Below are 23,370 nucleotides of genomic sequence, written 5' to 3' on the forward strand. Positions count from 1 at the left end.
AAATTCAAAAAACCTTTTTATTAATCAAAGGAAAATAATCAGCAGCTGAAGATGTTAATGCATCTAACAACAAAGCTAAGTAGTGATACTGAATCAGTTTTTAAATTCAATTTTGAAATTTAGAATTTTTATTTCAAGACATGCTTGGGAGCACACATGAGATGGTATACTAGCACAAACACATACACACACATTCATTATTACATATGTTGCTAAAAAAAACTGGAGGCGCACTACCCAGGGGTATTGCTCTAGTGCCTGTGTATTGTCTTAGCAATAGGATACTAATTAGAAAAAAATTACAATAACAAAATGGCCAAAGTGTTAAAAAATAAAATATGAAATGCTAAACATAATGTGAAGCGATGTTTTGCTATGTATTTGTTTCTTTCTTTCTTTATTTTTTTAGACTTGCGGTCCTTTGTGGGCTCAGCAATGTGGAAACCAATATTATACAACAGGAGTCTGCTCAGATGTCAGTGCTTCTTTCCAAGTCCTGAGAAGCTTTTCCCCTGCTCTCCAAAGTAAGGAACCTTGTGTAAAATTTAAGGGACAAAAAGATATCATAGAAAATAGCTGCTTTGAAATGCAATACAAGGAAATTAAATATTTTACATTTTATTTTTTAGCTTTAATTTTATTATTCTACAAATTTACAATAACTTTTCTAGAATTCCTTGAATTAAGAAAAAGAAGTGCACACAGAAGAAATCTAAATTCATATCCACAAACAAGAAGAAAAGAGAGAAATATTCACATTCATTGCTTCCTGTCTAGTCCTTAAATAAAAGGAAGATGCAATAAAGAAAATGGAAATAGATAAAACAATACATATTATATTAAAAAAGATATAAAGAAATCATGTAAATGCAGTAGTGCAGGGATGGCCAACTCTGGTCCTCAAGAGTCGCAAATGGGCCTGGTTTTCAGGATATGCACAATAAATATGCATGAGACAGATTTGCATGCACTGCCTCTGTTATATGCAGATAAATCTCATGCATATTCATTGGGGGTATCCTGAAAACCAGGCCCGTTTGCAACTCTTGAGGACCAGAGTTGGCCACCCTTGCAAAACTGTATCAAAAGTATTTCAAAATTGACATTTAAGGTTTTGTCTTTGAAGTAGTTTGAGAAACTACTAATGCTAAATGTCATTTTTATTCCAGTGTGGTCACTGATATTGGTTTAAATATATTAATGCTGCCATCTTAAAGTGCCTCTATATGGACGTAATCTATTAAGACTAATTATACACAAGACTCCTTGGTGTTCTGCAGCAGCTCAGATACGGATTCTGTGGCAATTCTGCACCATATGTATTTTTTATTTATTTTCTCTTTACTTAAAATTTCTTATTAACTGCTTTCTTGACTCGAAAAAGGCATCCAAAACAGTTTACAACAATATATATTCATAGTTATCACATAACAAAAGACAAAAAGATATACACAAAACATTGTTTAGACAATTAACATAACCATTTGCAGATGACTATTAGTTTGAGGGTAATTTTGTAACAACCCGCATGAATTAGATGGCAAATCTGTGCATAAATTATGCCAGTTTTCAAGGCAAACATACACTAATACATTCACTTTGAAAATTATCCCACCAAATCTACCCACAAACAGCTGCTAATTTGTTCACAGATTGTTACCAGGAAAATGTACCCACCTACTTTTGAAAATGCAAAAGTATGAACATAAATGTACAGCCCTCCTTACTCCATGCCCAGGATGCCTCCACTCAATTCAGATAAACTCCCAGATATACATGTCATATGTGCATAAATTTACTCATGTAATCCTAAAAGAATTTTAAGACCTGCACCAGGAGCACATGTACGCGTGTTTTCCAGCTCACACACATGGATGCAGAAATTTTATAACATAAGCACGTATATGCGCGCATGATATAAAATCGTCTATGCGCGCATACATGTGCACTCAATTTTACATTGACATGCTCATCTGCGTGCAAATGCCACCTTGCTCGCTTAAGTGGGGGGCTTTTAGTAGATATGTGCATCAATGCAATTACCTGTTTCCCCAGTTTGTTCCCACTTCTCCCCAGTAAAGGAGAGAACTTCTTAAGCCCTCTAGCTATCTTGCCTCCCTTTTATCCTATTAGCTCCAACCCTTAATACCCCAATGACTAGCCTATTTTATTTATTTATTTATTTAATATCTTTTATATACCGACGAACGTTGGGAACATCTCATCGGTTTACAGAGAACAGAACTTAGCAACAGGCTTTACATTTGTCACATGATTATAATAGGAATAGTAGAAATAACAATAATAACAAAAAAAAAAAAAAATAACATACGAGTAATATGGAAGTTATACAAGTAATAATTAACTAAGTGGGGTACATGATAGTGGTTAGTCAGAAGAGGGGCAGGGAGATTCTGCTAGGTATGATTGATATCAACATTTGTAGGAGGTATAAATTTGTATATACAATGTTGTCGAGGAATATATACACGTTTGTGAGTAGAAATGTTCTTATTTACAGTAAGCTGTCTTGATAAATTTGCTTTCCGGGAAGCATAGTAGAAAGCTAATTGTTAGGCAAGGTGGAAAGGGGTGGTTAGGGGGTGGGAAGGAAAACAGCCTAGTTTTTTTTATTTCATGACTTACACGCCATCCATAGCAGAAGTAAAGTTACACGGATAGGGACCCCGGCACGCGTTGGTGTGTGTAAATACTTACACACTGGTTTCATTCATATTTTCTAGAATACCCATGCCCATCTATGCTCTGCCCAGACCATGCCCATGACCCACCCATTTTCTGAAAACATTTTCTGAAAACATTTTTACTCGCATACCAAGAGATGCGCATGAACCCAGATGCCTCTTAAAATCCATGTGGCGTGTGCTGAGCTGATATACTTGCGTATCTCCAGGCTTTGGCGCACATAGGGCTTTTAAAATTCACCCGTTAGTGGGGTGTCTTGTCTCAGGGGCACATAAACTTATTTATTACTTTGGGGCTTCTCCACCTAGCGCTCCTCCCATGTCTTGTACTCTCTATTTCAGAGGTGGATTCTTTTTATGGGGGTTAGCTCTCGCTTATGACTCAGGCAATGGATCATTATTCCCTGTGGGGTAGATTTTAAAATGTGCACGCGGGCGTACATGTGCGCGCACTACCCGGCGCACGCACATGTATGCCCGATTTTATAACTTGCGCATGCAGGTGCGTACAATTTATAAAATCAGAAGTCAGCGTGCACAAGGGGGTGCACAATTGTGCACCTTGCATGCGCTGAGCCGCACTGCCTTCCCGCGTTCCCTCCCAGGCCGCTCCGAAGTCGGAGCGGCCTGGGAGGGATCTTCCCTTCTCCCTAACCTGACCTTCCCACCCCTTCCCTTAACCTTTCCTCCCCCTAGCCTTACTCTAACCCCCTCCCAAATTTTTATTTTACCTTTTGCGCCTGCCTCCACGCGATCCTCCGACACAGAGGCAATGGCCGCTCTGTCGGAGGCCTCTGGCCCCACCCCCAGACCGCCCCTTTTGTAAAGCCCCAGGACTTACACGCGTCCCAGGGCTTTACGCGCGTCGCCGGGCCTTTTTAAAATAGGCCCAGCGCGCGTAACCTTTTTAAAATCCGGCCTTATGTGTGTTGATCACTACAGCATCCCAAGAGGAGAGATGCTGGGAGAAACCAGGCAGGACAAGGCACTGGGTGTTAAATTATAAGTTTACTGATTTTTTAAAAGTCAAATTAAAGTCCATTTTATCCATAAGTATGAAGTTACAACTGAACTGGATACAGATATGTGTTTCTGCACTGGCTAGGTCCTTCACTTCAGGTATCTGGGCAGAGCTTCCCAGTTTGACATTTAAGTGCACAAAATCTCTCCCAGCAACCTAATGGGAATCCTATTGGAGAGGTCCCCTCAAACCCAGAAAAAACAGTCCTACCTGAGTCTTCAGCTCATTCCTGAACACCCAGCCCTGTGACCTGGTCCCATATATAGGTGGAGATCAGGATGGAAATCTCCAGGTCTTACTTCATCTCTTTAGTTGTTTTAAATGGTGGCTCCTCATGTAGAAAGGTCTTAAGGTTTGAGAACCAGATATACAAGCTTGGGCTCCCAGTGAGAACGGGTGACTGACAAACTTCTTCACAACAAAAGATAAAATACTTCCAAAATCTTTCTTGACTAGTGTTTTACTGTCATAGGTGCTTGCCACATTCAAGGGGTGAATGGGCTCACTGATCTTCAGCTCCTGACTTTTTTTGTCTGGCCAGCGAGGATGATCCTCCCCAAAAGAGCCAAGTTTAAATCCAGTCCCTTCTCAAAAGTAGAAATCTTCTGGCCATCAAACATCTCGTGCTGCCAAGCCTGTCACAGGTGCTTGCCACATTCAGGGAATGAATAGGCTCACGGGTCGTCAGTCCTGGAACGGGAATCCCAAAGGGGTTCCGGCAAAAATCTTTTGTACTACATCTAAAAACAGAAGGACCCTCTGGCAAGGAGAGCACAGTGGAGGTTCTCTTCAAAAAGCAAAAGCCTGATGAGGCAGGGAGGCCTCACCAGGGAGGAGAAACCAGACAGTCATACTTCTTGCTCTGTGTCTGACCAAAAACTAATTACACACTGAATAACAAAATGGCTGTGTTATAAAGGCAAAGGCAATCAATCCCAGCTCTCCAAGTTGGGAGGAGGCCGAGGGGAATGGAAGGCTCAAAGAGTTGAAATATCTAACCAGCACCTTGGGACATCTAGTGGCAGACTGGAGGGTTCGGCCACAGCCATATATTAGGTGAGCAATTATATATAACAGGCTGTTTCCATGGGTAAAGTACTGTTTAATCTGTGGAACTAGTTTTAAAAATGGTCCTCCCCATGTGCAGAAAAAGTTGACATTTATTTTTTTGAAAATATCTTGTTTAAATAAACAAGGACTTTCATTAAATAAAGTTATATTGTTTTCTAAATTTTGTTTTATGAGTCAGATTAGCAGTGATGAGTAGCGGAGATGAGGGGAAGGCGGCTGGGAGAGGTAAAATGGCAGCTTCGAAAACAGATTAGGATAGAAGGAAGTGGCAGCTGAGGAGGAGACAAGTAAACCACTGGCTGGCAATCCCTAGGCGTAAGGAGGAAGGAAAGAGGCAGCCAGCAATGCAGAAGTGGCAAGGGAATTGAAGGAGTGAACAATAACTGAGAGAGGGGAGGGGAGAAAGCAAGTAATCTGTATCCCAAAGTTCCATAGCGCGTGGAAAGTTCTGTGCCAATTGCCATGGAAATCACATGAAATTAGGGGCCTTGATTATACTTTACTGTCCCTTTACACACCATAGTGTTTGTTGTATATTGGTTATGACACTCAAATGTCAGTTCTTTACAGAAGGGCAGGACAACCATAAAAAAAATGGAGGCACATGTTTTTTTAACTTAGGAACTCATATTTTTCCAATAAAAGAAGATAAAATAGGATTAATTTGATGTCCCAGTGGCAATGCTATGAGCTACTATTTGGCTACACCTGGCTCCTGCATTTCTGAGTGGCAGCCCCAAGAACTTATTTCTGGAAAGAGCCATAGTCCATACCTCTCAACCTGAGGAATGTTGCCATAGTGACAGGGCTAGATGGTAAGACAGAGAGGGAATTTAAGTGGTGAAAAACTCTATAACATTGCAAATGAAGACACATGGCACTGTAGTCCCAACTGTGGAAGGTTCTGCTTAGGAATGTGCACAAAAAATATTTTGGTTCTGTTCATTCATTCATTTCAGTATTTTTATTTGTGTGTGTGTGTTTCAGTTTTTCATTCATTTCAGTAGTTTATGCACATACATAAAGATTTATGCACATAGAGCTGTTGCCCTCCGCAGTCAGCTTCACTCACCAGATGGCATGCTGCCGGGGCCGAGCCAGTCCAGGGCTTCCTTGTAGTAGCTGGGAGCCACCACTGACACTGCCCCTTATCTTCATGGCCCTGAATGCCGCTGCCACCGCCAAGCCACTGCTGCTCCCTTGCGGCTCTGAGGCTTTCAACACCTCCAGCTCTTCATGGCTCTGGTGCCGACGACACCGCCACTGTCTTTCTTCGCAGCTGGGGAACACCGCCAACATCCTGCTCCTACACCTGAAGTCCTAGGTGCACACGTGCCTCACTTCAGAATTTAAAAGGCCCGCAGCGGGAAAAGCCCCACGGTACTTGCTGATGATATCATCGCCCTGGAACTATTTAAGGCTGGTCCTTGCCTTCAGCCCTTGCCTTGGCAATAGGTCAACTCTCCAGAGTAGTGGATTGCCAGTTCCTGAGTTCTTTGTCCTCTCCTTCCTTCCTTCCCTTTGGACTAATCTTGGCTTGACCCCAGACTGGACTTCAACCCTACGCTTCAACCCTGCCTCGACCTTTGCCTGGACTGGACCTCGAGCTTCACTGCCTGCCCTTGTCATCGGCCTGTATCACCACTTCACTCTCTTTTCCAAACTCCTGGCTGTTCCTCATCCATCCCTTCGGCATTCTGCCCGCAACGTTCCAACATCCTGGACTTCCACATCCACAGAGGCCCTAACTAAGACCAGCCGGCCCCGGCATCCAAAGGCTGAACCTAAGGAGAACATGGGCTGGTATTGGTGAAGCTCCAGCAGGGCCTCTGCTTCCACCAGCCTAGCCTACCAATGGTGGGGACCTGTGGGGCTCCTCCCTACAAGTAGCATCAACTCCCCCTCGGTCCAAGGGTCCACCAGCACAACAAGAACCCAATTTTATAATAGCCCGTGTATAAGTCCGCTTTGAAACATAGCGGGACCTTAGTGCAACATAGGCATATACATTTACGCATAGGTACTTACACACTAGGGATGTGAATCGTTTTTTGATGATTTAAAATATCGTCCGATATATTTTAAATCGTCAAAAATCGTTAGGGCCACGATACAATACCAATTCCCCCGATTTATCGTCAAAAAATCGTAAATCGGGGGAAGGGGGAGGGCAGGAAAACCGGCACACTAAAACCCACCCCGACCCTTTAAATTAAATCCCCCACCCTCCCGAACCCCCCCCAAATGCCTTAAATTACCTGGGGGTCCAGCGGCACACTAAAACACGGCACACTAAAACCCCCTAAAACCCCCCCCGACCCTTTAAATTAAATCCCCCACCCTCCCGAACCCCCCCCCCCAAAAATGCCTTAAATTACCTGGGGGTCCGTAGCGGCGGTCCGTAGCTTAAATTACCTCCGTAGCCTTAAATTACCTCCGTAGCGGCGGTCCGTAGCTAAATCGGGGGAAGGGGGAGAGCAGGAAAACCGGCACACTAAATCGTGTAGTCTTCAGCCGGCGCCATTTTGCAAAATGGCCGCCGCAAAATGGCGGCGGCCATAGACCAAAATGATTCGACGCAGGAGGTCGTTCCGGACCCCCGCTGGACTTTTGGCAAGTCTTGTGGGGGTCAGGAGGCCCCCCCAAGCTTGCCAAAAGTTCCTGGGGGTCCAGCGGGGGTCCGGGAGCGATCTCCTGCCGCGAATCGTTTTCCGTACGGAAAATGGCGCCGGCAGGAGATCGACTGCAGGAGGTCGTTCAGCGAGGGTTCCGGACCCCCGCTGAATGACCTCCTGCAGTCGATCTCCTGCCGGCGCCATTTTCCGTACGGAAAACGATTCGCGGTAGGAGATCGCTCCCGGACCCCCGCTGGACCCCCAGGAACTTTTGGCCAGCTTGGGGGGGCCTCCTGACCCCCAGAAGACTTGCCAAAAGTCCAGCGGGGGTCAGGAACGACCTCCTGCGTCGAATCGTTTTGGTCTATGGCCGCCGCCATTTTGCGGTGGCCATTTTGCAAAATGGCGCCGGCTGAAGACTACACGATTTAGTGTGCCGGTTTTCCTGCTCTCCCCCTTCCCCCGATTTAGCTACGGACCGCCGCTACGGAGGTAATTTAAGGCTATGGAGGTAATTTAAGCTACGGACCGCCGCTACGGACCCCCAGGTAATTTAAGGCATTCGGGGGGGCTTCGGGAGGGTGGGGGATTTAATTTAAAGGGTCGGGGTGGGTTTTTAGGGGGTTTTAGTGTGCCGTGTTTTAGTGTGCCGCTGGACCCCCAAGTAATTTAAGGCATTTGGGGGGGTTCGGGAGGGTGGGGGATTTAATTTAAAGGGTCGGGGGTGGGTTTTAGGGGGTTTTAGTGTGCCGGCTCACGATTTTAACGATTTTCACGATACTTTACACACCCAAACGGCAACAATACGATTCCCTCCCCCTCCCAGCCGAAATCGATCGTTAAGACGATCGAGGACACGATTCACATCTCTATTACACACACTTCTCTTGGCCCCATCCCGGAATGCCCATGCCCCGCCTACACCATGCTCCTTTTTTCTACAATGCGAGATGTATGCGCATTGGTATATGCACATACATCCCTCCACTTTACAAAATCAGGTGGACATGCACATCTCCCGATTTGGGTGTGCACCCAGGTTTTAAAATTCATCTTTATGTGTGCAAATGATTTCCCTGGCCTAACTCTACCCCTTTGCAGTACTCATAAAATTACTTCCACACCTACTATTAAGCATGCATCCTCTGATATAATAGTCAAAAAGCAATATTTTACATGTATAAATGCTTTTTAAATTGATCTCTGTAAATCCTGGCTTTAGGTACATAAAGGGTCTTTTAAAAATTACCCGGGGATTATGCATTTAAGAGTATATAAAAAAAGCGATTTTGCACATATGTTTATACACACTCCAAAGAGGTGTTCTGGGGATAGAGTTGTGTATGGGAAAAAATGTATCCTTATACTGTAAATTTTGGAAATTATGCGCGTAAATGTGACCACACAAAGCTGCACCTGCCCCCAAACAGGTGTATGTCGGCACTGGCTACACACACTCCCAGATTTTCAAACAGATCCATGTTCCTAAATCTGCTTTGATAATTCGGGCTAAAGTCTGCAGTAAAAAGTACCCTAAGCGGGCTGTTTGAAAATTGCACTGCCTGTGGATAAGTTGCACTCTCATACATAAAATCTAATTTTGCACACATAAAATTGTATATGCATAAACTAACAAAACAAATGCATATCCCTAGTTCTGATTCAACTAGAAGCTTAGAGCAGGAAGAAAGCAGCAGGGGAGACACAAAAACAATTCTAATATTACTACTTTAATGATGAAATGTTTTCTTAGATAATGCATGCATTTAACATTCTATTTTTGGTTCTTGTTTTAGCCTGCTCCTCGTTTATAGATATTGCTGTTGTGTGTGATGGGTCTAACAGTATTTATCCTTGGATTGAAGTGAAGAAATTTTTGGAAAAATTTGTACAAGGATTAGATATAGGCCCCACAAAAACACAGGTAAGCAGGGCATGGTGGTTATAACAGAATACTGTAAATTTTAAACCATCCAGCAAACGGTTCTGTAAAAATCTCTGCTTAAAATGTTTCATGAAGAAAAGGTGAACGGTGGCACTGGGGTCCCAGCGTTTGAACGAAGGATTTCAATTTCCCATTCCACACACTTCGAGGTCTCTATACATAGTGGCATTGGGAATGAGTTTCAAAGTTATACACATTATTGTTTTACATGTGTAGCCCCAGGCACGTAAACAGAAATCAGAGGGTCAGCAGAAGCAACACACAAGAGACCAGTAGACAGGGAGTTAAAATAATGATGTCACTCACTAATGGGTACTTATCGGTCATAGAAGATCCAGGGATTTTGGGTGGAAATATGCATTATTATCCCACAAATATTTTATAGCCACACATGCAAGCACCATGGTCACTTGTAAACCCAGCGTCACATATCTGTATACACTGAAATTAAATTTTTAAGGTGGGAATTCAAATGTAATCTTGTATTGTAGAGAACATACAGACATTTTCACTAATGATGGTTCACTTTACACAGTTGCTTCTTTGAGCTTTTAACATACTGTTTTTTTGTAAAGATGAGCTTAATTCAGTATGGAAATGACCCAAGAGTAGAATTCAAGATGAACACTTACCAAACAAAAGAAGATATGATCCGTGCAGTATCTAACACTCAACAAAAGGGTGGAGATCAGACTAACACTTTCAAGGCAATCGACTTTACAAGGTAAATATGCCACAAATGTGTTTCTGCTAAGGACTAAAAATGTGTTGTCAATTAGCCATCTGCCTCTGCCCCATCCCCTTGGGGGTAACTAAATTGTTAGCCAGGATAGACTGTGATTGAGCAATCTAATCGTGATATGTCCTCTGTGGGGAGCATGTTCCTGTGCAACAGTGTGAGATTCTTCCTAGGAAACGGGCAACAACAGATATTGGTCTATAATACAAAAGGAAGATTGTGGAAGAGACTGATTACCTGGAACAGGGGCTTTGAGGAGATCCAGCAAAACTTTCTGCATCATCAAGAACTATAGAAAGATCAAGAGATTGGAATGAAAGTATGAGAGCAAGGGATAGGATGAAAGAATGTTCCACTTCTGCAATGGATAGGATTGTTACATTGTCAGTTAAAACTGTATAAAACTCAGTTTGCAAGGGTAGTTCTAGCACATTTAGAGTATAAAGGCAGAATATAAATCAAATAAATAACTTTGAGGTCAATCTTCAAAAGGTGAACCGGTAGATGTAATATACTTGGATTTTCAGAAGGCGTTTGACAAAGTTCCTCATGAGAGGCTTCTAGGAAAAGTAAGTCATGGGATAGGTGGCGATGTCCTTTCGTGGATTGCAAACTGGCTAAAAGACAGGAAACAGAGAGTAGGATTAAATGGACAATTTTCTCAGTGGAAGGGAGTGGACAGTGGAGTGCCTCAGGGATCTGTATTGGGACCCTTACTTTTCAATATATTTATAAATGATCTGGAAAGAAATACAACGAGTGAGATAATCAAATTTGCAGATGACACAAAATTGTTCAGAGTAGTTAAATCACAAGCAGATTGTGATAAATTGCAGGAAGACCTTGTGAGACTGGAAAATTGGGCATCCAAATGGCAGATGAAATTTAATATGGATAAGTGCAAGATGATGCATTTAGGGAAAAATAACCCATGCTATAATTACACAATGTTAAGAACATAAGAACATAAGAAAATGCCATACTGGGTCAGACCAAGGGTCCATCAAGCCCAGCATCCTGTTTCCAACAGTGGCCAATCCAGGCCATAAGAACCTGGCAAGTACCCAAAAACTAAGTCTATTCCATGAAACCATTGCTAATGGCAGTGGCTATTCTCTAAGTGAACTTAATAGCAGGTAATGGACTTCTCCTCCAAGAACTTATCCAATCCTTTTTTAAACACAGCTATACTAACTGCACGAACCACATTCTCTGGCAACAAATTCCAGAGTTTAATTGTGCGTTGAGTAAAAAAGAACTTTCTCCGATTAGTTTTAAATGTGCCCCATGCTAACTTCATGGAGTGTCCCCTAGTCCTTCTACTATCCGAAAGAGTAAATAACCGATTCACATCTACCCATTCTAGACCTCTCATGATTTTAAACACCTCTATCATATCCCCCCTCAGTCATCTCTTCTCCAAGCTGAAAAGTCCTAACCTCTTTAGTCTTTCCTCATAGGGGAGTTGTTCCATTCCCCTTATCATTTTGGTAGCCCTTCTCTGTACCTTCTCCATCGCAATTATATCTTTTTTGAGATGCGGCGACCAGAATTGTACACAGTATTCAAGGTGCGGTCTCACCATGGAGCGATACAGAGGCATTATGACATTTTCCGTTTTATTCATCATTCCTTTTCTAATAATTCCCAACATTCTGTTTGCTTTTTTGACTGCCGCAGCACACTGACCCGACGATTTCAATGTGTTATCCACTATGACACCTAGATCTCTTTCTTGGGTTGTAGCACCTAATATGGAACCCAACATCGTGTAATTATAGCATGGGTTATTTTTCCCTATATGCATCACCTTGCATGGGTTCCATATTAGGTTCCATATTAGGTGCTACATATTAGGTTCCATATTAGGTGCTACAACCCAAGAAAGAGATCTAGGTGTCATAGTGGATAATAGGGATGTGAATCGGGCTTCGGACAATTGAAAATATCGGACGATATTTTCAAAATTGTCAGAAATCGGGGGCTCCCCCAAAACGATAGGAAAACCCCACGATATTGATCGTGGGGGCTCTCTTATCGTTTTGGGGGAGGGCGGGAAAAACGGCACACAAAAATAACCCCTAAACCCACCCCGACCCTTTAAAACTAATACCTTAGCTTCCCCCACCCTCCCGACCCCCCAAAAATCTTTTTACAGGTACCTGGTGGTCCAGTAGGGGTCCCTGGAGCGATCTCCCGCTCCCGGGCCTTTGGCTGCCACTAATCAAAATGGCACCGATGGCCCTTAGCCCTTTCCATGTGACAGGGTATCCGTGCGATTGGCCGGACCCTGTCACATGGTAGGAGCACTGGATGACCATCGCCATCTTGTGCTCCTACCATGTGACAGGGGCTGACCAATGGCACCGGTACCCTCTGTGACATAGTAAGGGCAAATGCTGTCGGTACCATTTTGAATACTGGCAGCCAACGGTCCGAGTGCAGGAGGTCGCTCTCGGACCCCCGCTGGACTTTTGGAAAGTCTTGTGGGGGTCAGGAGGGTCCCCCAAGACTTGCCAAAAGCCCCTGGTGGTCCAGCATGGGTCCGAGAGCAATCTCCTGTACTCGGGCCATCGGCTGCCAGTAATCAAAATGGCGCCGATAGCCTTTGCCCTTACTATGTCACAGGGGCTACTGGTGCCATTGGTCAGCCCCTGTCACATGGTAGGAGCACAAGATGGCGCAGGCCATCCAGTGCTCCTACCATGTGACAGGGTCCGGCCAATGGCACGGATACCCTGTCACATAGTAAGGGCAAAGGGCCATCGGCGCCATTTTGATTAGTGGCAGCCGACGGCCCGGGAGTGGGAGATCGCTCCAGGGACCCCCACTGGACCAACAGGTACCTGTAAAAAGTTTTTGGGGGGGTCGGGAAGGTGGGGGAAGCTAAAGTATTAGTTTTAAAGGTCGGGTGGGTTTTTTTGTTTATCGGCTCGGGCGCAGCCGATAAACAAAACCTCGATCGGACCTGATGAAAAAAAAAACACGTGAATCGGAACCGGAATCCGAACCGATTCCGGTTCCGATTCACATTTCTAGTGGATAACACATTGAAATCGTCGGTTCCGTGTGTTGCGGCAGTCAAAAAAGCAAACAGAATGTTGGGAATTATTAGAAAGGAAATGGTGAATAAAACGGAAAATGTCATAATGCCTCTGTATCGCTCCATGGTGAGAACACACCTTGAATACTGTGTACAATTCTGGTCACCGCATCTCAAAAAAGATATAATTGCGATGGAGAAGGTACAGAGAAGGGCTACCAAAATAATAAGGGGAATGGAACAGCTCCCCTATGAGGAAAGACTAAAGAGGTTAGGACTTTTCAGCTTGGAGAAGAGACTGCTGAGGGGGGATAGGATAGAGATGTTTAAAATTATGAGAGGTCTAGAATGGGTAGATGTAAATCGGTTATTTACTATTTCGGATAGTAGAAAGACTAGGGGGCACTCCTTGAAGTTAGCATGGGGCACATTTAAAACTAATCGGAGAAAGTTCTTTTTTACTCAACGCACAATTAAACTCTGGAATTTGTTGCCAGAGGATGTGGTTAGTGCAGTTAGTATAGCTGTGTTTAAAAAAGTATTGGATAAGTTATTGGAGGAGAAGTCCATTACCTGCTATTAATTAAGTTGACTTAGATAATAACCACCGCTATTACTAGCAACGGTAACATGGAATAGACTTAGTTTTTGGGTACTTGCCAGGTTCTTATGGCCTGGATTGGCCACTGTTGGAAACAGGATGCTGGGCTTGATGGACCCTTGGTCTGACCCAGTATGGCATTTTCTTATGTTCTTAACTCTGGGAGGGGGTTCAGAAGTACTCATGGTAGTTGCTATTTTATAAGATACACGCCTCTGTATTCCTGAACATGTTTGTATATTTTACATCTGCTAATTCAGTGTTTTCCAATCCTCTCCTGGAGGCACACCTATTCAGTCTGGTTTTCAGGGTATCGGTAATGAATATGAATGAGAAAGATTTGCATGCACTGGGTGTCCAGTATGTGTAAATTTATTTCATGCACATTCAGTACCAAATCCCTGAAAATTGGACTGGTTAGGTGTTCCTCCAGGAGAGGATGGGGAAACACTAAAGGGCCAATGCAATAAATGTGAGTAGAAAGCGGGCGCTGAACAGTCAGCGCCCGCTTTCTTATCACGTCATCCACCAGTTAGGAAAACCGACGCCGGGGGTTCAGGAAGATGGAGCTTATTTCTATTAGAATTCAAATTAAATTTAAAATGTATTTGCTAATCCACGGTACTGCAGCTATATAAAACCAATTATAATTTTCCTTGTGGTCAAACAGCGCCAGGAAAACTACCACCGTTAAGTGCCCCAATAGCGCCGTGTGTAATGGTGGCCCTGGGCTACCATTTTTTTTAAAGGGCCTGAACAGCCTGAAGAATTTCCTCCCTAGTATCACCAAACTCCCAGGAGGCTTGAGAGACCCCTGACCCACCCTCTCCCCTCCGCTGCCCCCTGAGATGGCCAAACTGAAAAAAAAAGTCTGGGAGCCCAGGCACAGGCCCCATCCTGTGCCTGGGCTCACCCAACCCCACGGTCCTTACTGTGCACGCCCTGGTGGTTGTTGGTCCAGTGGAGCCTGGAGTGCCCCCTAACTTTAGAAAAAAAGTCACTTGGTTATTTGGCCAGGCCTTCCCCTAAATTCCACTTAAAAATCTGTGACAAAACTGTGACAAAGCCAGTGTCAGAGGATATCTTCTATCACTTGACTACTGGAACTTGATCATGAAACTATCATCAACTACTGCCTGACTTCCTTACATAATGACTCTGCACTAGATGATTGTCTTATACCAATTCATCTTCACTATTGTACATTTCACTACACTGGCTCTCTAATCCATCTATTTGACCTATACGCTACCATATCTTCTGTTACTTCCTAGATGACTAATACAATCCTCTTTGTACCTCTAATCATACCTTTATATGTCACTGTTTCCCTATGTTGATTGTAAGCTGTGATGCAAATGTAATTGGAATTTAACTGTAAATTTGATTGTAATTCACCTTGAGACTAGCTTGGAAAAGGCTGAATATTGAATGTTTATAAATAATTGAAAAATGTCCTCATATTAATTAATATATTTATTTATGTAACTCTGTCTAGTCCATCATTCTCAATTAATAATGTACAAGATAAATGATATCATTATGTAAAGCATTATGCTTTCTTTAAAAATAAGTAGCAAAGCCATTTCACTGAGTACACTATTTTCATCATGAAACTGGAATCAAAGTAGTGGGAACAACCACAGTGTGCTTGTTGGCAGCTCTGTGGACTTTCAGACTCTAGAATGAGTTGTTTTTTCTATTAGCATTTTAAATCAAAGCCCTCTTTATTAGTGCTCTATTACTATAATTATTTTTCCTTTTTTTTCAGTTTCCATGACATTATGTTTGCATACAAAGCTCATATAGTGTTAACTATTATTTAAGTTGTCTTGCAGTATAATAGGTATCAACACTATAATGTAACAACTATACCATATATGCAAGAGAATGGACTTGCAAAACATAAAAACCTGACCAGCTTGGTAGCAGAATATATAAAATAATGGGTTATAATTGTAACGGCCCCTTGACCACTTACCCGGGATCGACGCAACGGGAGCCCCTCTAGGGCAAACTCTGTCGGTTCTCATGTTCTTGGCGCCTCCACTTGGGGAAGAAAGTGTTAATGGGTGGGATTTCCCTCCCTTCCCAGGAAAACAAATGGGAATGTGAACAAGGCTGGCAGTATGTACAAATATATACAGGTTTATTAGACTATACAAGCATATACATTTCTACATGACTATGTACATTGCTAAAAGGATGTCAAGCAGCACATTTATCTACTCATGGTTAATAGTCTCAGTCTGCACATCTATATATTTCTACAAGGTAACAAGACATTTAATATTTGGCAATTTGGGTTTGTTGTCCCTCACAATATACCACCAAATAGAATAGAAGGTACATCTTGCATTCCCGCTTACTCAAGCATTATTATTATCTTCCCCCCCTTATCCCAAGTCTCACCCATGTGAAAAGATACAACTGGATGGTGGGCAGTGTTGGCCTGGGGGGGGTCCTCTGTATCTAAACTGTCTCCTTCCACTCCGTTGAAAGGTCCATGACAAAGCTGGGGTCCATGCCCCCTGGAGGATCCGACTCTGCCTCCCGGTCTGTCGCTGGGATTCATGCCTTCCTGGGGGACCCGACTCTGCCTTCCAGTCTGCCATTGTGTCCCAGCCCTCCTGCAGGTCATGACGCTGCCTCCTGGACTGCTGCTGGGGTCCCGTTGCTCAAGCGGGACCATGCCGCCTCTGGACTTGCCGCTGGGGTCCACGCCTTCCTGGGGGACCTGGTTCCTCCTCCTGGATTGCCACTGGGGTCCCCTTGTTCAAAGGGGACTGCTTGATCTCCAGATCTGCCATTGGAGTCCCCTCACACAAAGGGTAGCCACTTTACCTCCCACCTGCTGCTGTCCTTCAATTCTTCTCCTTCAGTAGGAAGGTTTTCCCTGGCTTGGATTTAAAGCTCCACTAGGCTTATGGTGGTTTTAGTGTTCAGTGGTTCTAGCCCTTCAAAGTCTCAGCTTTCAGTGATTTTAGCTCCGCTAAGCTCATAACCAGTCATGTCCTGTTACCCAACCTGGATAAGTCACCTCTTCTCAGCCTGGCTTTTGCTTTATCTGTTATCTGACCCTTTATGGGTCACTTCCTCTCAGCCAAAAGGCCAAGACCCAGGCAGGACCACAGAGAGAGAAATTGTGCATGCTTCTCTATCCTGCTTGACCATCCACTGCTGTCTGGGAACTTCGAACCCACATGTCTGAATCCCCTTGTTAGTCAGGGTGAAAACCTATTTGCTTCCTAGGACTGTTTTCCAGTGCAATTCTCTCATAAATCCCTTCCCCAGTCATGGTTCTGTAATTTAGGAGGTTGACTCCTCTGAATTTTAGTGATATTCCATACAAAATTAACAGCAGAAGTCCGCTCAAGTTACATACCTGCATTGTTCTCTTTTTTTCTTTCTCTGCTGCAGTTCACTTAAATGGTAGCATGCTCAAACCTCTAACTCTTGTGAGGGGGAGTTTCATACTTTTTTCTGATTTGAGGTCTGGTCTCATAGAATAGAGGTAAATGATCTGAGCAGTGTTAACGCAATAGCAAATGTTAGAAATGTGTTTCATGTCACTGTGTTGAACTGTATTGAGTTAACTAGTACTGAGCTTTTTTTGAGCTACTGAGGCTACCCTACCACTGAATGTATATTTATTTGCATCCTGTTTCTGTGTGAGTGGAGTTGCAGGATGCTCACAGCTCCATTTAACTTGTTAATAAAAACAATATTGTCCTTGCAAAGAACAAATCTCTCTGTCATGTTTGCTTTCTCTTTAGAAGGCATCTCTTATCTAAACAAACTCTGTTGTGCCACATATCTCTAATAAATAATACATATTTGAAGAAGAATCCTGGGTCACCTCAAAAGGTCATGCACTACAATGAGAGCAGTATTTAAAGAAAGCTGAGAATCTGACCTTAGACACTTAAGACATAAGTTTAGACACTCAGCTCTAGTCAATTTTCAAAGGTGCAAATTTAGATACCTAATTCTCAGAATTAGATGTCAACCCCAATTTCTTTTGGTCCTTTTAAATGAATACACTGTTCTCTAGGACCAATATGGCTATTAGAACTGTAATTCAAATTTGTTATAATCTGATGATCCTCATAATACACTATTGCACATCTAAGTTTACCGTGGTATAGAATATATATGTATATAGAGAGAGAGAGAGAGAGAAAGAGAGAGAATGCATTTGTCTTTATTCAATAGAGTACTTTAATTATTACAGAGCAAATGCTTTTTCTACTGAATATGGTGGACGGCCAAGAGCTGCAAAAGTCATGGTGGTGGTGACAGATGGTGAATCACATGACAATTCATTATTGACGCGAGTGATTGCCAGTTGCAACACAGACAACATAACAAGATTTGGCATAGCTGTGAGTAATGGTTTGTTTATAGTTACTGCTATTAAGAGTAACTTAAGTGAAAAGATACTCTACATAACACTGCTTGTGCTGTTGCTTCAGTGAAACTAGGTTGATTCTTTTTCTGGGAAATGATTTTAACAGTCTGACCTTTTGAGTTTGTTTTGTAAAATAAAATTTCATCAAAGCTAAAGTATCATAATTTTTCTCTCAAGCACAGATTGTTTACTTGCTCCATCTATTTGGGAACCCTTATTTTCATACTCAGTATAATAAGCACCAGCAAACTAAAGACCCTAATAATAGAACATATTGCTACTAACTATGACAGCAAACTATATATATAATATTATATATCTCTCTCAGAGTCATTTTCAGAATTGAACTTCACTTCATTGGCTATTCAAACAACTTTAATTGAAACCAGGTTATGCTATGCTCATGACACATCCCACAAAGTGAAACTACATTTCAAGCCCAAAAAAATTATTAGTTTTTTTCATGTCATTCAGTCTTTTGTATTCTATTAAAGTCAATGGGGAAAACAATACATCCCAATTTGGCTCCAAAATTGGGATTTTCTCTTTGAGTTTAATGAAACTTGCAGGCAGGCATCAACAGCAACATCTAAGAGACCAAGAGTTGGGTAAAGTAATACCAAGAATGGCATGAATAACCCAAGGCAGTGTGCTAGGGCAAAGCAGTGGAAGAGTTTAGTGGTTAGAGCAACAGGCTTTGAACAGGGAGATCAGGGTTCAAATCTCACTGCCATTGTTTGTGACCTTGGGCAAGTCAATTTACTCTCCATTGTTTTGGATTCAAGCTAACAGGTAGATATTAAAAGCATTGCTTGTGTGAAAATGGCCCCACACATGTGTATGTGGGCTGTGCACAAGCAATGTGAATTTTGAGAAGCCAGGAAATACTAGGGGTGTGCATTCGTTTTGAACTTAAATGTAAAACGCAACTTTTTTTTTTTTTAACTTAAAAAAGTGATGAGGCGAAAATGATCGGATTTCCAACTTATTCAACATAGCTATGTTGAATAAGTTGGAAATTGCGATTGTTGATCCTAAATAAAAATTGAAACCCCTCACCCTCCTTAATCCCCCCACCCCCCAAGACTTACCAAAACTCCCTGGTGGTACAGCAGGGAGTCAAGACGCCATTTCTGAACTCCTTTGCGAGGAGCACGTGACGTCGGCATCACGCCGATGGAACTTTTGGCCAGCTTGGGGGGGCCTCCTGACCCCCCCCCAAGCTGGCCAAAAGTTCCTTTTGGGTGCAACGAGGGTCCCGGAGCGAACGCGCGGGGAATCACGTGACGCCGACGTCACGTGCTCCTCGCAAAGGAGTTCAGAAATGGCGTCCTGACTCCCTGCTGTACCACCAGGGAGTTTTGGTAAGTCTGGGGGGGGGGGGGATTAAGGAGGGTGAGGGGTTTAAATTTTTATTTGCACGTATGGACATAGACTCAACTTATGGAATTCTCCATATGTCCATATTGACCAAAATTGACCCCCCCTTTCGACTTATGGACTTATGAACATAAACTTTTGGTCTGCACATCTCTAGGAAATACGCGTACGTATACTTGTGCATGAGTCAATAATAAAGGGGTGGGGAGTGGGTATTCTGTGGTGGGTCCAAGACATACATGCGAAACCCCTGAAGTTTGCAAAGCTGACGATGGCAACAGGTGAGTAGGAATAGCCTAGTGGTTAGAGCAGTGGGCTAAGAACCAGAAGTCGAGGGTTTGAGTCCCACTATCGCTCCTTGTGACATTGGGCAAGTCAATTTACCCTCCTTTGCCTCAGGTACAAAAAACAAAACTTAGATTGTAAGCCCTTTGGGGGATAGGGAAATACCTACAGTACCTGAATGTAAACCAATGTGATATCTTAGATCAAATGTCTATAATATAAATAAAAAGGTGCCAAGTTATGCAGGTAACTTTATTACTGGTCCTGTTGAGGTGCAAGTCTAGAGATTTCAGACCACGGGGTGGGGGTGGGGGGGGGGGAGTTACAGAGAGCCTCTTTTAAAGGGACAATATATCTCCCATTGTAAGTGGGGCACTTTCAACTCAGGATGGGTTTTGTAGGGGGGGCCGGTATTACTTTGGTCTGCCTAGCATGCTGTTGCATTTCCAGACTGCGGGGGTCAGCAGCTGGTCCCCCTACCTTCCACGATGCTCTCTGGCGCTCCCCTTGCGTGTCCGGCCCGGTTGGGGCCTCGCGGCACTCCCTCCATGAGGGAGACGCCGCCAACTCCCAGCTCTTGAGCCCGCCTCTTAGGCACGCATGCGCATAGGGGCTGGCAATTTAAAGGGACCAGTGCGGGGAAGAGATACACCAAACAGAGGGAAGTGCAGGTAATTCAATAAGTCCCCTCATCTTCAGATTCTTTTCATCAAAGGTTTCTGTTTGGTGTTGAATATTTGAAGTGCAGGCTTCTACTCCTGCATTGTGTTGTGGATTACTCCGCCCTAGAGATGACATCAGACGCCTTCCTGTATTTAAGCCTGGCTGTCAGCTTCCTTCTTTGCCTAAAACAGGTTGTCTCGCTTGAGTAGCTAGTTGTTTGCTCGTGTTCCAGCTTGTTTCTGACTCCTGCTTCGTCCCAGCCTTGTTCCTTTTCCAGCTTGTTCCTGACTCCTGCTCTGTTCCAACCTGTTCCTGTTTCCAGCTCCGTCCTCCCCTCAGCTCGTCCTCCTAGCTCCTGACTGGTACGTCCTCCAGTTTCCTGCTTCGCTGCCCATCTTGATCTCTGGCTTGTCTCTGGTTTCTGCTGTCTGCCGCCTGCCCTGATCGCTAGTCCGTCTCCACATTTTGCTCCTTTGCTACCTGCCTTGTCTCGGACTTCTCTTTGGACTCTTCTCCAGGAGGCCTCACCTAAATCCAAGTGGCTCGGGTCCCCAAGGGCTCCTCCCAGGGGGATCTCGGGCTTCTAGCGGTAAAGTTCCTGTTGGTCTCCTGGCTCCGACTCACCTCCCGGCTCAGGACTTCTGGGACTCTCTTTGGACTCTCATCTCCAGGAGGCCTCACCTACGTCCAAGCGGCTCGTGTCACCAAGGGTTCCTCCCGGGGGGATCTCGGGCTTCCAGTGGTGAAGTTCCTGTTGGTCTCCTGGCTTCGATCCACCTCCCGACTACAACTTCCGCTGTGGGCCTCCCCTCAGCGCATTCTCATCATCTTCTATCCAGCTCAAGGGCCCACAATCATAACAGTTTGCAAGGCCATGGACCCGGCGGACCTTGCCGGCCTTCAGGCCATTTCTGGTATTGCCCAGCGGCTGCAGCAGCAACAACACTGCTTGGATGTCCTGGCAGCAACAGTAGAGAGACTGGCAAACCGGTTGGACTCCACTCCCCCAATAGCGCCTCCTGCTCCAGTCCCGGTTCCAAGTCCCGGACCAGCAGCTTCTACGCAGCTGCCAGCTCCGCCCCGGTACTCAGGTGAAGCTAAGCAATGCCGTGGTTTCCTTAACCAATGCTACATACGATTTACACTACTGCCTACACAGTTCCCATCGGATCTGGTGAAGACCAGCTATATTGTATCCTTGTTGGATGGGAGGGCTCTGGATTGGGCCTCTACATTATGGGAACACAACGATTGGTCTCCTGGCTCCAATCTGCATCCTGGCTACGACTTCCGCTGTGGGCCTCCCCTCAGCGCATTCTCATCTTCTAGCTGGCTCAAGGGTCCATGATCATAACAGGTGCAAAGGTCTATAGACCTTTGTAACAATGCCTCTCCCCATCCTGAGTTGAAAGTGTCACTCTTATAGTGGGAGATATATAGAGTGTCAGATTGGCCCTTTAAAAGAGTCTCTCTCTCTTTCTCTCTCTTGTAAAGGCTCCAACACATATGCATGGTATGGATATTTTAAATGGTATGCATGTACTTGCATGCACAATTGAGCATGTGTTTGCTCGCATGACCAATGTGTGCGTTTATGGGCACACCTTTTAAAATTTACTTGTTAGATTGTGAACTCTCTGGGGATAGAGAAATAACTACAGTACCTGAATATAATCCGCTTTGAAGTGCTGAAAAGTGGAATATAAAAGTCAGATAAATAAATATATTTTTTAAATAAATAAACAGAGGGATCAATATCCCTAGGTACTATGAGAGGAGCAAATCAGCACCAAAAATGGCAGGAACACCCCAAGGCACTGAGGGTCAAAACAGTGTAAACTGTGCCGTGAACATCCTAAGGCACCTTGGGAGGTACAAAGCTGTACCAACGGTGTCATGAAGATCCCAAAACACCAAAAGAGGAGCAAAGTGCACCAACAACAGTGGAATGAACAGCCTAAGGCATCAAAAGATCCACAAATCAGTCCCAATATTTATTTATGTATTTATTTTATTTAGTTATTTTATATACCATCGTTCCAAGTGAAGATCACAATGGTTTACAAAAGTAACATTCATCCTTTTGGTCATTACATATTATGATATAACATATACTTTTGTAAGATACAAAAGTATATGTAATACCAAAATGTAAGATACATATTTTGGTATTACATATACATTGGAAGAACTCAAGTGGGTCATATGAATCTAGGCTGAAGTTCTTAAACGTCTCAACTGAAGATGGGGACATTGAAGTAGCAGGATAGGGAATCTATTTAGTAATTTCCATGAATGTAGGGGAGTTGTCATGAGCTACTTTGTTAATCTCCCATTATAACTCTGCAGCTAAATCAAGCATTTTCTGCCCTCATAGGCAGGCCTGGATTAATGCATCAGCCTGTGCAGAGGCTGGCAAAATGTCCTGTTACCTGCCAAACTTCAATCCTGCCTCAGATCTCCCAAGGTGTCCCTCCCATTGCCACCACCATTGTATTTTTGACTGCAGCAACACAATCCTCACACTGCATTATTTGATTATGATTTTGTAGTATTCCTAGATGATTTTAAATGTGCCATTTTGTATGATGGGTTAATCTCTATTTTCAGGCCTATACAGAACGGTGCGCTCAGCTGAACGCACCGTTTAGCTCCCGTTTGACCGCATGTTTTAGACGCGCTATTATTACCCCTTATAATGTAAGGGGTAATAGCGTGTGGAAAATGTGTGGCCCCCCCCCCCCACCCGATACTAATAGTGTTTATCATATGCAAATGCATGTTGTTGAGCCTATTAGTTAGTCACCCAAAATACAGAAAGTAAAATGTTCGGCATTGGGTAAGTATACAGAAAAGCAGAAAAAAATGCTTTTCTGTACACTCTCTGACTT

At 43.7% G+C, this 23,370-nt stretch overlaps 1 protein-coding gene across 1 annotated transcript in view; it reads left to right on the forward strand.

Moving 5' to 3' along the window:
• LOC115082231 (integrin alpha-2-like) overlaps nucleotides 1-23,370 on the forward strand; it is a gene marked incomplete at its 3' end in the record, with an annotated part of 105,025 nt that overhangs the window by 75,649 nt on the left and 6,006 nt on the right. The window contains exons 5-8 of the mRNA XM_029586487.1: nucleotides 410-524; nucleotides 9,209-9,336; nucleotides 9,933-10,081; nucleotides 17,975-18,125. Of these exons, the coding sequence (XP_029442347.1) occupies nucleotides 410-524; nucleotides 9,209-9,336; nucleotides 9,933-10,081; nucleotides 17,975-18,125 (543 nt within the window). The remainder of the gene's footprint in view (nucleotides 1-409; nucleotides 525-9,208; nucleotides 9,337-9,932; nucleotides 10,082-17,974; nucleotides 18,126-23,370) is intronic.

The sequence above is a fragment of the Rhinatrema bivittatum genome, unplaced genomic scaffold, assembly GCF_901001135.1.
Source record: "Rhinatrema bivittatum unplaced genomic scaffold, aRhiBiv1.1, whole genome shotgun sequence".
Classification (NCBI taxonomy): domain Eukaryota; kingdom Metazoa; phylum Chordata; class Amphibia; order Gymnophiona; family Rhinatrematidae; genus Rhinatrema; species Rhinatrema bivittatum.